Source organism: Miniopterus natalensis, chromosome 2 (genome assembly GCF_054644295.1).
Source record: "Miniopterus natalensis isolate mMinNat1 chromosome 2, mMinNat1.hap1, whole genome shotgun sequence".
Lineage (NCBI taxonomy): Eukaryota > Metazoa > Chordata > Mammalia > Chiroptera > Miniopteridae > Miniopterus > Miniopterus natalensis.
The window spans coordinates 120,699,789-120,717,533 of NC_142082.1; the positions used below are offsets into that span (position 1 = coordinate 120,699,789).

The 17,745-nt window shown below is 35.7% G+C and overlaps 1 protein-coding gene across 2 annotated transcripts in view; it reads right to left on the bottom strand.

Moving 5' to 3' along the window:
• Window positions 1–17,745, bottom strand: part of SYT1 (synaptotagmin 1) — a 328,980-nt gene that overhangs the window by 175,849 nt on the left and 135,386 nt on the right. For both annotated transcript variants that reach the window (XM_016199415.2, XM_087814523.1), the window contains exon 2: window positions 6,555–6,737. In XM_016199415.2, coding sequence (XP_016054901.1) covers window positions 6,555–6,720 — 166 coding nt within the window. In that variant the 5' untranslated portion in view covers window positions 6,721–6,737. The remainder of the gene's footprint in view (window positions 1–6,554; window positions 6,738–17,745) is intronic.

Here is a 17,745-nt window from a genome sequence, read left to right on the forward strand (position 1 = left end):
GAGTGAGGGACAATTTTTTCATAGTGTGAAACTGTCTTACATGTTTCAAGATGTGTAGGTGCCTGGGCTGTGTTTTCTATGTCCCCAGTGCTCTTATTTTTACACACTAAAAATGACCCAACGAAAACTCACAACATACTGTAGGGGGCAGTGTCAACTCTATTAAGAACCAAACTGACTTTCTGTCATAGGATTAAATTTTAAATAGTAACTCTTAACACAAACACACATGCACAGAGTACTCACACACACACACACACACACACACACATATACATATTTTCTATATTTTAAATCAGAATTAAACTTGAAAAAGAAGGTAATAAACTAAACTAAAATATGTTTATTGAATGTAAGCATGAGTCACTCCATTGTGCTATGATGAATTGCACCCTTATCTCTGAGTGTCTTTATCTTGAATAGTTTCCTTCAGCATTGCATTGATGAAGTCAATCAATACTGCAAAGCACTTGCTCTGAAAATAACACTTATCAGTATTGCAACTTTTTTCTTAAAGATATTTCAACTTAGTAGAGGTTAACAATGAATAATGTCACGTAACATTTCAGCCAATGCTTTTCTGAAGTGAGAATTGAGTCATGTACAGAGTTCATTTATATGATGGAACAAAATGCAACTTAGGTAGTAATGGGTTATTCACATGCCAATCTAACAGAATGAGTGCAACAAAAAAGCAGAAAAATAAAGTGAATAAATAAGTACTTGTCTTTAAAGCCAGTTAATGCAATGACAAACTCTGAATTAGTATTAAACTTGTGTTCTGGGTATGCAGTCATTTAAAACAAATATCAAAAGATGAATGTCAAATATTAACCAATACTCTGAACAGACACATAGAACTCGAATAGTTTCAAGTCATGTGTGATGAGGAATGGTGAAAGCCATTTGCAGCCTCTGGGATATTCTGTTAAGGCATAATCAGAAAACTGCAAAATGTTTCCTGACATACCCCTGTACCTACAACCTGAACCATGTGTAAGTTCCTTGGACAAGTCACTTACCTTACTGAGCCTCAGCCTTATGTGTAAAATGGGGATAACAATTGTTCTCATCTAATAGAGTTTTCACAAGGCATAATTGAGGTTGATTTTACAGAGTGCACAGTGCATACTTCCAAGCTGAATGCTTAAACATTGGCCATCATCACAACAATTGTTATTTACATGCTACAGATTACTGTGTGTTCCTAAGGGTATTTTCATGTGTTTCTTGATATAACAAAGACTTTATGTTCATTCTGCAGCCACATGAGGGAAAGCAAAGTTACTGGACCACATGTTTCCTCATTAATGAATATTGCTTGTGACATATTTAACCAACTATATTACAACTGGTTGTTGAGTTTCATTGGCAGTTGCTGTGAGAGAGAACACTGATAGACCTACTACTTCTTCAGGCTGCTGCTTTCAAATTGTGTTCCATACAGTCACGTGTCTTTAGAGCTGCAGATGGGAGTAGCTTGGAAGAGTGAGTGAGAAAGACACTTTTAACTCACCACAGCAGCTCTGTTTTGTTTTAGATAGAGTTGTTTTTTTTTTCATTTGAACAAAATTTTTGGCTAAAAAGGTTTTAAGACTATTGCTTTGTAGATCAGTTTCTCCAAGCATGGGACAAGAAATACAGTGTTTGGTATAATGTTAGTATTTATAACATGGTAATATCTGTACAGTTGTTTCTAGCATGGCGTTAGACACTTTCAAATAAGAAGGGTGCAAATATGTATAAGAAAATTTTCCTGCCTCTGAGGTATTTATATTTCAGTGAGAAAGGCAAGCAAAACAAGATAAAACAAACCAAAAACAGATAACCAAGAGATTTAATGAAGAGCTTTGAGGAAGACTTAAATAATTCTTCTTTGGGAAATGATGGAACTTCTCACCCCAGTGAACATTTGAACTGGTTCGAGTCCAGGAAGAGAGACAAGCATGAGAGAAGACACACGTGTGAAAGTGCTGGCTGGTTTTGAGAGTTTTTTCAGGAGGAGAATTAACAGGATTTAAATAATGCAGGTATAGAAATGGAGATTAAATATATGAGAAAAGACAAGGGTAATGGTGAGAGCTCTTATTTGAATGGCGAGGTGTGAATGAGAGCTCCCAGGGGGAGCATGGAGAAATATTCAAAGGGGAACCTTGGAAATAGGGACCCCTACCACTTACGGGAAGGAAAAGTAGTCAGAGGAGGTCCAGTTAATAAAAGAGAATAGGAGGAAAGGAAGGAAGAGAAGGCAATGAGAGCAGAATACTGGAAATCAAGAGTTTCCAGGTGATGGCGGCTGACAGTGATCACAATGCAGGAACACCTGAAGGAAGGAAGGTCGGGAATCACCCCCACAGCTGTGCATCAGGGAGCACCTGGGACGCAGTTCAGACAATTTTAACAGAGCTTGAAGGGTGGGAGTCAGGAGGAAGGAGCCGAGTTGTTAATGGGAGCTGAAGAAACAGATGTCAGGTGCTAGGTCATGTTTTTCAAGCAGTTGGGTATAGAAATGAAGGAAGGAGAGAGAATGGCAGTTGACAGAAGAGGTGAGGTAAGAAGCAAAGTTTAGAGACTGAAAGAGGAAAATGGACATTTCTTAAGCACTTAGTGTGTATGGAAGGTCACTAGGCCCTTCAGGTATGTGAGCCTTGAGCATGTGTATGAGGAAGACAGTGAAATTATAGGAGTTTTTTTTTTTGTTTTTTTTTTAAAGGGAAATTAGGGGAGATGATGGGAAGAGGAAACACCAAGAGGGGATTCATCTTTCTGAGAACAGGAGTGTTGGAGTGGGTTTAGAGAAGGCGATGCTTAAATATTGGGCGGTAAGTTTCCAGAATTTTCTCAATTTGGGTGTCTGTCTGACATGAATAGAGGGCTTTTATAAAACAGAAATAGGCTTGTTAGAAATGGCAGCTTGAGTTTAAGAATAGCTAACATTTATAAAGTGCTCACTTTGTGCCAGACACTCTGCTAAGCACTTTATATGCACTGATATCTTAACACAACAAGCCTATGATGGAGACACTTTTGTCCCTGTTTTATGCAGGAGGAAACTAATAACAGAAGGATGAAGCAACATTCTTGAGGTCACAAGGCTAGTATATGGTGGAGCTAAGATTTGAACCCATGCAGTCTGTGACTAGAGTTTGTGGTTTTAATCCCTGTGCTAAACTGTCTATCCAATAGCATTTCTGTATGAATTACATAAGTACCCCTAGTCCACTTGCTCTTATTCTGGGCTAAGAGTCAGGATGCGGCCATCTGGTTTACTGCGACACTTAAGGAAAGGTGCACTCTACTTTAGAAGCTCATGAATATCAAAACCTCAATCACAGCTATTCGGATGACATGAGTTCATGTTTTACAAACCAACCACAGCCCTAGTCATATTAAAATCAAAGTTGCAAAATAAAGAAACATTCTGAGAAACCTTGTCTGCTTCGTTTAGATAACAGTGTGCAGAAAGAATTGAAAGATAAAAATGCTCCGCGTTTATTTCCTTTTCTTTTTTTAAATTTTAAGCCCCATGGTGTTATGGATGATATCATCAGGCAATTTGGTTTGAATATATTCCATGCTGGACTGTGCAGATTACCCAACTAATGACATGCACATGCTTTGCCATTGTGATACCGCTCTTCTCACAAGTGGGAATTTCAAGTGACAGACTAAAGCTGTTTGCTATCAATTTTGCAAAAAAACACATCTGCCAGATAGACAAGATTTAGTTCAGAGGCGGAAATCGATTAATATTCTAATTTGTTGCCTGTCATTAGAGTCACACTGTATTATGCCAAGTCAAAAGTGATAACCTTTATATAACATGTGCTCCTAAAGGAATTTGATTTTGGGGATATATTTTATTTTTGTTTAGTGTTGTTCCCTGTGTATAAATCCCATTAGAAATTTCAATTACACCGTCAATAAAAATTGTAATGGATTAAAATGAGAGTGTGAAATATGCAGTTACATATTTTTAATAAGAAGACTGCATGGTTGTATTTATGATACAGTTTTTCTAACACTTATTTACCATACCATTTAAAAATTTTAGGTATTTCATTTGCTGTTTCCTATTAAATCAAGTTAGAAAACTAGCAACATAATATCTCCATAGGTGTTACCCTGAGCCTCTGACAGTCTATTATTTTAGGTTGCTGGTCAAAGCAAATCTCCATGGAGAAGACTAATTACCTGGTTTGATTTCGAGTGACCACAAAAGGTACAAGGGAATGGGACAATGGCTTGGAAAAGAATGAAATAAGGTTAGCCAAGGGAAAGGAAAAAAAAAGATTTTCATAGATATTTTTTTTCCAGCTGATAGTTTTCCTACTGATGAACAGGAAGGAAAATATAAAGTAATTCTTGGCTCTAAGTGGGGAAGTCTATATAAATATGGAAACAGTGTGATGACATAGTCAAGCATGGTGATGACGTTTTTCTTTGTATTATAAATTAAAGATTTATACTATGCTTTAAATTTTTAGCATCTTAAGGCCTCAAAGTCTGAGAGGAGTGGTTCAGGATATAAGTTAAATTGAAATTCATTCATTCAACAAATAGATACTGAGTGCCTCATATATGGCAGACACCACCAGGGATACAACTGTGCACAGAACAGGCTCAACTTTTTGTCCTCATAGAGTTTACATTATTTTAGAGGAAGCCAAAATGATTTAAAAACAAATAATAAAATACAAAGCATTGCAAGTGGTGCTAAGTAATATGGTGAGAAGAAGAAGAAGAAGAAGAAAAAAAAACAAGGGGAAGGACAGGAAGTGCTGGCAAAGACAAGGTGTGATAAATAGGTGATAATTTTAAATAGCATGGTTGAGGACTTTCTAACTAAGAAGATGTTGTTTGCGCAAAGGCCTGAGGGAGAAGAGAGAATGGGTTATGTCAATAATGGGGAACATTCAATCCCAGAGTTGTTGACATTGCCATGCCTCCCATATTGTTTCCTCTTTCCGAGAAGGAGATGGTATTGAAGACAAGGCAGACTATGTATTTGATTTGGTTGTTCATTGCTTTCTTTGCTTCCCTACAACACATTTTTTTTAAAAACAAACATTTTGATAAAATATTTAAGTGAGAATTTGCCTCCATGATATGTGTATTTGGTTTCTGCCATGTGGTTATGAGCTCAAAGTTATACATATCTGAATCAGTCCATTAGCTCAGCAGCAGAGCAAAGAAGAGAACTGGGAGCCTGCGTTTCTTATTGTAGGGCTCTATCTACTGGACCATCTCCATCCCACTGGGTTAGGGATCTTCTTACTGAGAATGGTAATTACTGACAACTGTGCTGTCTCTCAGACGAGCTTGAATTTGTTAAAAGAGGACAGATGGGTCAACAAATGGTTAATTACTTGAGGGATAAGAAGTTGATTCCTTGTATTTTTTTTTTAAATTTAGTTTCTCAATGTCCTTATAGAATAATTCTCTTACAAATTTTATACATTTCTCATCTGGATTATTGCAACAGCCTGCTTTGTATTCTGCCCTTGCCCCTCTAAGCATGTTTTTGACACAATAGCAAGAATGATGTTTAAGAAAAACCTAAGTCAGATCCTGGGACACCTCTGCTCAAAACCATACAAAAACATTTTATTTCACTCAGAGTAAAATCCAAGTTCCTTAGAATAATTAGCAGGACGCATATGATGTGGCCTCTGCTGCAATCCTGATTCATCTATTGCCCCTCTCCACCTTGTACTTAAGGCACACAGAGCTCCTTGCTGTTCCAAGAAGATTCTTGCTTAAGGGCCTTTGTCTGTATTTCCCAGGTTATTATAACTTTCTCCCCCAGTTCCTCCAGGTTTCCTTATAAACCAGCTCTCATCATCCTAAATAATAACCTTTTCCTCTCTATTCCCTTTCTGATCCCACTTCCTCTTCTTTAGTTTTCTTACATCATTTATTACTAAACGATGCATTTTATATATTTGCCTGTTTATCAATTTATGACTTTTGCCCCCCACTAAAATAAAAGATTTGTGAGGGCCAAAACCTGTTTCCCCAGCACCTAGAAAAGTGTTTAGTATATAATGTTCAAATCTGAAGACAAGATAAGCCTGAAGAAAAAAAATAGTTTAAAATTTAAATTAAAAGCCACTGATTTCACTTAGTGCTATAGAAATAAATGGGTACAAATTATTTATTTCCTAATGACAAAGAAAAAATTAAAAGTGTGCAAAAGATTTTTAAATATTAACAAATGAATAAAAGGAAATCAAACTTGCAGCTGGGCAAGTGCATTTTAGCTACTGCTTAGAAATAATCTTTACAGTGGAATAATTTCAGAAATACAAATCCTGAACATTAGCACAACTCCTAAACTTTAATATTCTTGAAAGAAACAGATTTTTAAAGAAGATAAAAAGAACCCCACTTACATTAAATACAAGGTACAGATGTTTTTGAATACTCCTGTTCCAATAATAAAAAGTCAAATGTATGTTTATAGTATGTTACAGGAATTCTGCTTTCTATCCAACAAATAAGATGATTTTCAACCATTTGTTTTTATTGCCGGAACAATATGTACTACTCACGTGGAATTTTATGTAACTCATTCATGAACTTTTCCTTCAGCTTAGAAAAGGCATCTTCCTTTCCTTCTCCAGGACTGGCTGGCTCTGTGGCATTATTTGGTATAACAGTCGCAACGTTGGTGACAGGCGGGGCTGCCAGGGCCTCATGATGACTCTCGCTCACCATTTTAGGTTCAGATGAAACTGTGAGGGGGGGAAGCACAAAAAGAATAATTCACAATGGCTTAACTGATCCCACATCAAAGCTACACCAGAGATGCAAAAACATCAGAGGGTGCCCTGCTCACTGGGTAAATGGTCTGTCATTAGCATATTACTTTATGTTGGTTCATGAAATATTTATGGACCACAGAGGAGATTCTCTCCCAGAAGGTAAGACCAGACATAGTTACTGAGAGCATTCTGTCCCAACAGTACTATATAAACCCTATTAGTTATTTATATAGCCAATTGTTTGCTGCGTAGATATAACTTTTAACCCATATCTCACTGAAAGGTGTATGAAACAATTGCTGACAATGTACATGCTCTATACTCAAAACAGTTTGTATTTTCTAAAAGGAAAAGAGGTCACATATTTACACTGGAAATGCTGATAAATGACAGCATACATTCAAATTGTTAGTAAACTTTAAAATAGTTTTAAGGAATACTATTATAACATTGATACTCTAAGATGTCATGAACGTTATACTGAAATTAATTCTTGAATCTCATTTATTGATGGTATATTTTCCTCCCAGTCTTTCTTTCTTTTCTACATTTACTGCAAACAATACTCTGTTTAATAATTTACTTGTCTTGCTGGGTGAATTTTTGAAGCCACTGTCCATGTGGCATGACTGACTATATATACCATGGCCCTGATGATGAAACATGACTTGTCTGTCTAATTATTTCAGTTTATTTAGTTTGAATAAATTATTGAGTTATTTTATTAAGTTAATTCATTCAATTATTTTACACATTTTTTTATCTCCAGATATTAAAAAATTAATCCTTAAGGTAGTCAATGGAAAAAAAAAAAAAAGCTTTGAATACAGAAGACTTCAGATCAGTTCTTGTCGTCTTCACTAGCTAAATGAATTTTAACAAGACACTTGACCTCAATTAATTTGCCTTTTGAAATACGAAGAAGAGAAACCTGCCCTGCCTAGGTTTCTCTTAGTACACATAATATAAGTATAAACAGTGGTGCCTCAGTTTTCGAATGTCTCAGTTGAAGAACATTTCGGTTTACGAGCGCCGGAAACCTGGAAGTCAATGCTTCGGTTTTCGAACGCGCCTCGGAAGTCGAACACGCCCCACGGCTTCCACTGAGGCCCAGCTGTTGGCTGCTGAGCCCTCGGTTTTCGAACGTTTCAGAGCTCGAACGGTCTCCCGGGTCGGAGTACATTCGAAAACCGAGGGACCACCGTAATAATATATACACGTACATATTTATATTCCTAAATATTAGAAAGTTTTTCTAAAGGGGTCAAATTGAAGTCCTATTCTCCAATCTAAACATATTCTGGACTTTAATAATTTGACTGTGTGATTTAAAATTTCAGGCTGTGCTGGTGAGAGAGTGAACGTAACTTTGGGCAGAAATAGGCAAATACAAACAGGCCTGGGCATGAGGAACTTCACAGTCTCAGCAGGAAAGTTTGTGGAATCATAACACACTTTGTTGATTTGCAAGTAAATGGAGATAACCAGCAAACATAAAGGATTTTTTTATAGAATCCAAAGCTTTTGTGAATTAATTATGTATACTTATGTATTTAGTGAAAGTACAATTGAAAGAAGAAGAATCTCAAATGTGTGGGGTTATTACTAAAATATGAAACAAAATTCAGAGAGTTTAGATCTCCCAGAAGGAGATGATGGCTGAGGCTAATACAGTGTTTATAATAAACACTGCCTTTATAATTATTCAAAGTGTGTGTATACATTTCATTTTCAAAACTGAGCTGTCAGCTGTTAAAGTGTGCATACATTCTTTTCAGGACAGCCTATACTGATCATTCAGTCAGTCAATAGATTACTCCCTTCCTCCCTCTCTAAAAGCACTTGGCAGCCCAGAATTTTCCAGAATGTGAAAAAAATTTATTTTTTCAGCTCAAGGTCATTGTCCAGAAGCTTTTCCTGATTTTTCTGATTCTGTTTATCTTAGGTTCTTGTCTCCCTGCAAAAAATATGGAGTACTGCTTGTACTTTTGGCATAACTTATGTGAAACTATTGGTATTTATGATACCTAAACTTTTATATTTCATGTGAGTCAGCAAAACTAAAATCACACACACCAACCCGTATGTATGTATGAAATACTAGTATGTATGCATTAAAAAATAAATTTGTTTTTCTCTTGTAAGAATCACCAGATATGATTGGCATTATTACTGAATTTCACAGGATAGTTGAGGATATTTGAGGAATTATGGTTTACTGTGGGATTTAAAGGAAATGATGTGTTAGATACAAATAGCTAAATACAACAGTGTCATCATTAAATTAAAGGCATATTGTCTGTGTTTCAGCTTAATGCTCTGGAAGTGGGTTATTGTTGCTGGTCACCCAGACTGATATTCACTTGCTACTTCCAAGTGATCGCATAATTGTTTATAGTTCTGTGCATGCAGATGTTTGGGTCCTTTTTCACCTGGGTTGGGTAAATATTTCTATATGACCCCAGCCTATTATGAAATATAAAACACTTCTTCTACATATAAGTTGAATGATCTAAAATACTATAGGACAAATAAGACTTGTTAAATAGAGTCAACATTTAGTAAATGCACTGAACTTGACTCAATTTTTTTTTTTTTTTTAAATGAAGAAAAGAATGTTTCTATAACTTCCAAAAACAATCTTTTTGAACATAATGTATGCTTGGAAGATGTTTCATCAAAAAAGATAAAAGTTATAAACTTTCAATTTTTACTAGCTAATGGTATTATCCCTATCATTTATTATTTTTTTAAAAATCAAGAAAAGATTGAAAGAACTATAGACATGCTCCTTTTACTTAATTTATACCACTGTGAAATTTTTAAAAAACTTTTATAAAATAGAAAGATGTAACTAATGATCTAATATACTGACAAAGACTGATTGCTTAATATTTTATTTTTATTCCTTCACAATTGAAAAATAATGTTTTTCAATAGCAAAACTAAGAATAGCTACATGGCTCTTGACATATTTGTGGATATAAGGTGCTTATCAAGAAGCACTTTGTAGGTGAAAAAACTTGCTAATTACTCATTTCTGACTAATGTGAGGACTTTATATTCTCTTGTGCATTTTAGTGCTTGTGACATTACTTATTCAGAAAAAAAATTTCTATTCAAGTCTTGATAAAATAACAGTCAACTGTTATTGAGTACCTACTAAGTGGTTTAGATACATGAAATCAAATAGTTCTCATATCACTCCCATGAGACAAGTATAATTATCATCCATTTTACAGGTGAGAAAACTAAGGCACACAGAGGTTATGCAATTGGTTCAAAGCAATTCTGTAGCAATTACTGCAGCTGGGGGTTAAATCCAGGTGTCTTAACCACTGTAGTATAAGGGACTTGTATACTATGTGATCAGTATCTGATAAAATTGTGTTTTTTCAAAGAGTTTTTGACTACAACCCATAGTAAGAAGTACATTTTCCACTGTGCTCCAGTGTGCATATTCTCTCTACCTATGTTATATACAGAATGAAAGTTTCACATAAAAACACTTGCCTTTAACAATGCGTGAAATATTTTGATACATTCAACTTTGTTGTGCTATTTTTCACTAAAAATTCTAGTTGTGCCCGAAAATTGTGTACATAAATTTCACAATCCACTAATGGTTTGAGACCTACAGTTTGGAAAGCCATTAAAATAAGGGACATGTTGAGATGCAATAACACTAAATGGGGCTAATAAAAACTAAAGACACCATGTACCAAGAGGCTATCATCGATATTTAACTATAATATCCTCAATTCTCATTACAACCTTGAAACGCAACAGTCTTATTTTACAGAAGAAACTGGGATGTGGAGAGGTTAAGTGATTTTTCCTACACAGAACTAGCCTGATCCAAGGTCCTTTCCACCAGTCTACTCTAATAATAACATTGAAGTGTTATTAAACAAATCAGTGCTGGGAAGGTATTTATGATTCTCTTTGAATTGGTTTACCAGTACATGAAAAAAACAAATCATCTTACTAATAGAAAACAGTAGCATGATTTTAGAGAAGTAGCCATTTAGTTTGTTAAAGTGGAATTTGCCATCCCAGAATATGCCAAGATGATCATTATTGAATAGAAAAATGAGTTTCCTTCTAGAAGAAAGTTCAGTACAAGCACATGAGCAAGCAGGTGTCAAGGAAAGAAATACAAATCCCTTCTGACCAAAATAACATGTTTCATTTCACAGTCAAAGAACTGAAAATTAAAATAACAATGAGAAAATATATATGAATTTATGAATGTGGTTAAACATAGATATGACGGTGAGGGTACAAAAACCTGGGCCACTGGGAGAGATGATAGATTAGGAAAATACCTTATAGAGCCAAAGTAAGAGAACAAATCAAAAGCTGCAGAAGTGCTCATATGTTTCTCTAGGAATTTGCAATAAAGAATTAGCCTCAGCTGTATAAACAATTTAATATAAAGATGTTTATAGTAACATATTTGCAATATTAGAAGACCAGAAAATACCTAACAGAGAGACCTCTTCAATTATGGTAATCCTTAATGTTATTAAAATTATTGTAAAGGTGAATATTTATAAACCTGGAAATACAGTAGAGTGTTAGATGAAAAATATGTTTATGAAACATTATACAAAGTATGTCCAAATTGCCTGAGTAAAATCTTTTGTACAATAAGATTGGAAAGATACATTTAAAAGTGTTAACCTTGTGGTAGAATATTCACTTCCCCTCCTATATGTTTATTGTCAATATATTATAAACCCAAATTGTTTTAAACTACGCAAATAAAAATATCTCATTAAAACTGTTTTGCTTTTGAGAAAACTAGATCTTGTAGAAGAGTTTCATTTCCTAATGCTAGATTAAAAAAAACACCAAAAACTAACAAACAAGACAGACTCATAGATACAGAAAACAGACTGACAGCTGTCAGAGGGGAGGAGGGTTTAGGGGCTGGGTGAAAAGATAAAGGGATTAAGCAAAAAACAACAACAAAAAACCCCAAACAAAAACCAGTATGTAGCTGAATCATTATTTCTTGCAATTTAGCTTTTTACATTATAGGTATATTTTAATTTTTATTGAAATTATTGGGTGACATTGGTTAATAAAGTTAAATAGGTTTCAGGTGTACAGTTCTGATACATCATCTATATATTGTATTGTGTGTTCACCACCCCAAGTCAAGTCTTCCATCACCGTTTATCCCCCCCTGCTCTCTTCTCCCTCCCTTGACCCCCTTTCCCTCTGGTAATCAGAGCTATAATTTTGCAAACATAATATGCAGAATTGCCACTGATTAAAATAAACTATAAAAAAAATATTAAGGCATTTTAAGGGTTAATACTTTTGTGTTATAAAATGAAGACAATCAGGATTTTGGTTGCCATGACAACTTTTCTCTGCCCCTTATATTTATTCTGCTTAGTAGGACTTTAATTATGTCTATCTCGAGGTCTACACATTGATAAAGACTTCCTGGATTATATAGTGAGATAGCCTACCATACTGCATAAACATTTCCAGGGAAAGCATTATTTCCTTCTCTATTTAAGTATTGTATTTTGTAATAATAGTTTGCAAAATTAAAGAGCAAACAGAAGGTAAAAAATATTGCTAAAAACAGTATTCTAATGCAGAAATGTCCCAGACTATAACTCTTGGAGTAATTATTACAGGAGCTGGGAGATACCACAGAATGTGTTAGAATGCATTTTTGAGGTGGAAGGCAAAATGTAGTGAGTGATTTTATTCCGTCACAATTTCCCTTGATCTTCTGTAGGTGTAGTTGAAAACCATAAAACACCTTGTGCATCCCTCCCTTCCTTTTAGGAAAGAGGCCCTTAGATTAGGGAGTGCTGACATCTCCTCGCTGAGCAGTCTCCTAAAGAATGGCCCCTGGCTAAAGGGAACTGCCTTGCTCAAGGTTAAACCCACTTCTCCAAGGACAGCTCAAATCCAGTGACTGGTGGATGCTGGTATAAAGGCCAGGCCCCCTGACTCAATTTGGTTCATTTCTGAAGGACTTTGTCAAATCAGCTGAAGCCTGTGGTAACCGCATCTCAGCTGAGCGGTCCCCTTTGCCCAGACCTGTTTCCTCCACTGCCTTACAGGGAAAGCATTCCCAGGACGCTACCTTCAACTTAGCAGTTTCCCGCGGAATCTGACACATGGCACCCACTCTGAAAGACTTTTGGAAAAAAGATGAGCCACCATCAGAAGTTTCATTCAGATTCTTTCCAAACCAAAGGCTCCTTAGGCAGCAAGAAAAGTATAGCAGCATTATCAAAATCTTCCACAGGTTGGCAGATGTCTGAATATCAGGCTCGAGGTTTATTTTCTCCTCAGTTTAGGTAATTTTTCTTAAAAGCAGTAAGAGGAAAGCCAGAGATAATACGGTCCTGTTACAGCAGAAAAGAGCTGACTTCTTGGGGGGGGGGGGGAGTGTATAGAGAATAAAATGGAGAGAGATGAAAGGTGGTTTTTCAGACCTTGAAACAACTGGAAGCAAAGCAGGCATCCTACCTTCATAAAACCATAAAACACACAGCGTCCTGGGCAGCTTCTCATTTTTCTCCTCCTCTTTCACTTCCCCTTCCCCTTGTCCTTCTTTTTAAAAATAGATCCAGGTACCTCTAGATTTTACCCATTTATCTAGTCACAAAAGTCTAAGAGGTGCAGGGAGAATTTTACTTAGGAGTATGGTTCTCACTCAGTATTTATTTCTCATCAGTGCCTGTGCAAACTGAATACAAGTGAGCCTTAGTTTTACTTGAGTGAAAAAAATCAACATTCCTCTCCAATCCTACAAACACTGCACTATACATATTGAAGAGGTGTATAGATTGCTATGCTGAAGGTGTCTTTGGAAGAATGTGACAAGGGAGGAAATATTGGTCATACCCCAGCTGTTCCCAACATTTCTAAGAATGCCTTATGCATGTACATATGCAGGTGTGATTGACATACCAAAAGTTGGACATATTTAATGTATAAAACTTGATGAATTTGGAAATAAGTGTACACACAGTCTCCAGTTCCTGGCTCTTGAGAAAGTGCTCTATGTGTTCTCTCTCCCTTTTCAACCTGTCTCTCTGCAAGTCTCCTCCAGCCTTATTGCATTTCCTTCTATCTTTCTCTCCTCTGTCTTTCTCTCTGATGAAAATCTTCCTGTTCTTACTTCTATCTTTTCTTTCTTCATAGTTTTAAAAATTGCCTCCAAAGGGAAAAACAATACTCATTTATTGTTAGCTCTTATTTATCATGTACTAGGTACTTGATGCAGGTTAAATGTGTTCACTGAGCCCCGTGCTTTGTGTGAAATCAGAGAAAAAGAGAATTAGATTCCAATTCATGTCATCAAGACAGCCCATGAGTTTCTCCTGGCTGCCTCTTCCTGCCATTATGGAAACTCAAACATGCCCCAGGATGGCATCTGTTGACATGAATAGTGGTAAATTACAGCTCACAGTTATCTTCTTGACATAGTTAGACAACTGGCAACACAACTCTGATCGCCAGGAAGCAGATGGGAAAGCATGAATGAGAAGTAGCAGACAGGATCAGGAGAAAGGAAACTTGAGTCCAAAGGGAATAAACATAGAGAGGTACAGATGTGAGGTGTTCAAAGCAGCAGAAAGCTTAAAAGGCAAACATTTGTATTAAAAACCAGAGGTCGAACTTTAAAATGGCAAGCTGCCCCTACTAGATGTAGGAAAACTTCGGCTCACCAGCTTCCAGTTTTCATATGAATTATCTCCTATCTCTTTCTGATTCTCCAGTCTTCATCCCCTCCCAGCGTGTCTCCCAAGACAAGCAAAAGCAGTTTCTCCAGATTTATCTCTTTAAATGTAGAAGGACACTGGTTCTAATAAGGCTTTAGTTATTTTCCCATCTCTAACAATGTCCTTTGTTAAAAAGTATCATTACTATCAAGATTTATTTCCAAGGTGGCCCAACTTGTTCAAAATATGTCTTTAAAAAAACAACTTTGTGTTTTTTCTGAGGAGAGAGAAATCCAACTCTAGACCCTGCAGATGGTGGGTGGGAGATAGGAATCCCAGTGCTTACCCACCCACAGTTCCTTTTCAATAAAATTGTCTCGCTTACAGACTCTAATGATGAGAGAGAGTCTATGTGGATTGCAGGCCCATCTCCTACAGCCAGAACAGATTTAAGGAGGGGTGAGAAGTTGATTCAGTGACAGCGCACTTAGATGCTGGCTGCAGTCCAATGGACACTGTGTGGCATGAAGAGGTGAGTGAAGCCAATAAGATTCCCTCCTTTGGGAATTTAAGCTGTGGAATACTCTGAAGAAACTGAGGCATAGAGAGGAAACATGCTCATTGTCACAGAGTTAAGGATAGAGCCAGGATGCCCAGCGCAGCTGATCTCAGGGCTCACATCTGTGACCACTGTGCAGTGCCATTCTTCTGATTGTCCTGCTTTCTTTGGCCTGGTTTTCAGCTCTGAGTTGCCATATTCTGAAAATACTACTATTGATAGTAATCTGAATATCTGTTCCTTATAACCAAGAGAGCATAATGAGACGTTAAACCTGAGTAGGTTTACCAGACTTTATAGTTTCTGGAATATTTGAATTTATAGCCAGTGGTAGTCAATTCTGTTACTAACTCTGCTCTGCACTCATGACTAGGTATGGATGGGAGAGTAACAGAACTGATGTTATAGAGTGACGTGGGGCTCCTACTGTGTAGACTCAGAAAAATGCTATGGAGACTAACTGATAGTTGAGTTAGTAAACAGTCAACTTTATTTTCACAATATGTTATTTTCCCATATTTTCACATCTTTGAAATGGGGATTTCCTTATACTCTATGTGACTGTCTGCTAGGCCTGTGCGCACTCAACCTGCTTGTTATTCCCACTGATGTTCCAGCCAACAAATCACTTACAGACCACTGAGGAAGGGGTCTAAGTCCTGGTTGTGGTCTGAAGCTTTCTATTGTAAACGTATACAACCAAACTAGCAGAATGAGAGTCAAGTAGTTTTGAAGATTTTGGAAGCAATAGTGGCAAAATATTTAAAGAAATTCTTTATCCAACAATCTGGATGGCATAAAGGAAGATAAGTGGTATACAGAAAAAAGATAAGGCATCATTAACTCTGAGTTGAGAACAGATTTAGAAATCTTAATGGTTAATTAACCAATCTGCTTTTATTTTTCTCTATATGTACAAGAGTGATAAAAATAAAATCTGTTTAAATAACTTTGAATGGTCTTTCAATAAATACAAAATAAAAATTCTAGTGATAGTAAACCACTTTTGACATAGTGGTATATAAAATAATGGTGCATTTTATAATTAATGGTTTCTTAGAGTACATGAAACACAGATTTCCTAAAGAATGAAGAAAAAACATGGGCATTGTTTACAAATAATATACTATAAGGTAATAAATATTAAAATTTTAAACAGATTTTCATTCCCAGAAGAAAAATCACAACTGTATTTAGCAATTGTAGTTAATATAAATTTCAGAAGAAATAACTAAAATAATAAATCCATGAGCCAAATGAAAACTATATTTTGCTACCTTATTTTCCCCCTCCCCCCTCAGACCTATAATATAGAGAATAAAAGAATGGAAATAAATAAACCCTATCCAAGCCAAAACCCAAGTGATTATTTACTGTAATAATGATACAGAAAATCAAGAAGTCTTATACAAAATTGAAAAATTCCTACCTACAATAGGGAAACAAATCTTGAAAATTATGATTTGAGAGCTGTTTCTAAAAGTATTTAATAATGAATTTATAATTGTGTTTTTCTAATTCATTTATTGTGTACTCACTTTTCTATTAATGAAATATTTTATTATTTCAGCTTCAAAAATTATAATTTATTTTAAAGGCACCACTATTATGGCTTTAATGAGCCTCTTAAGATTTTAGTAAGAATGACAGGGTCATGATCAAGAAAAGATACAAAAATAGCCTTTTCAAATTTATTATGAAGACTTCAAGTGTATTTTATAGTATTTTAGAAAGAGTACAGTAAGGGTCAATCTCTTTTCTTTTTCTTCTTTTTTTTTTTTATATATAGAAAACCTAGAGATGGAATTGAAATCCTGTGTGGGTCAATTTAACAAGTTTTTGTAACAATGCTCGTTGTGTACAACATATTAATTGAAGTTACTTCTCTTTAACTTTTATATAGTAAGATGAAACTAGACGGTTTTGGCAGTTACTAAAGACATACAGCTTAGCTGGATCACGCCAATTGGCTCTCAAAATGTTTGCTAGAGAAGCAACAGACAAATACATTGGAATTTTCACTCTCCATTTCTTTGCAGAAACTCGGCTCTGAACTCTTGCTGTTGCTGAACTGCAGGCACTTAAGAGAGTCTAAGCTTGTGATTCAAAGCCCTCTTTTATCAAACTGCATTCAGACTGTCATTGTTTTGTCACAGAGAAGCAAGGCTTTTAAATCAATCTATACATGGTTCAGCTTTTGGTAAATATCATGAAAAATTCTGCAGTGTACAGTTAGAAAGAACATATTAATAAAGATAGTTAACATTTAATAAGCCACACTATTAGGCAAACATTTTTATAACAGCTTTAAACATACAGGATCATTTAATGTTCACAAATAAACCCCATGAGTCAGGCAACACTATTATCTCTCTATTATAGATGAGAAAACTTGCCAAAGGTTATACGGCTAGTAAGAGCTAGGGTGAGGATTTCAGCTGAAACAGGCTAGCTCCAGGACCCATGGAATTCTGCCTTTTAATAAATGAAGAGATAAATGTTGAGTGAATGAATAAATTGTGTGCCTACAATGTGTCAACATGATACTTGGTGCTTTGGGTAAATTTCAAGTAGTTTATTCAGCATTTGTATGCACGAGGACGCATATAGGTAGTTAAAATCTAATGTGACATATACTCTAGTAGAAATGATTGGGGAGGCTGTTCTGAAATAGTACACCCTGTAGAAAAACATCGAAATTTAAAATACCTGA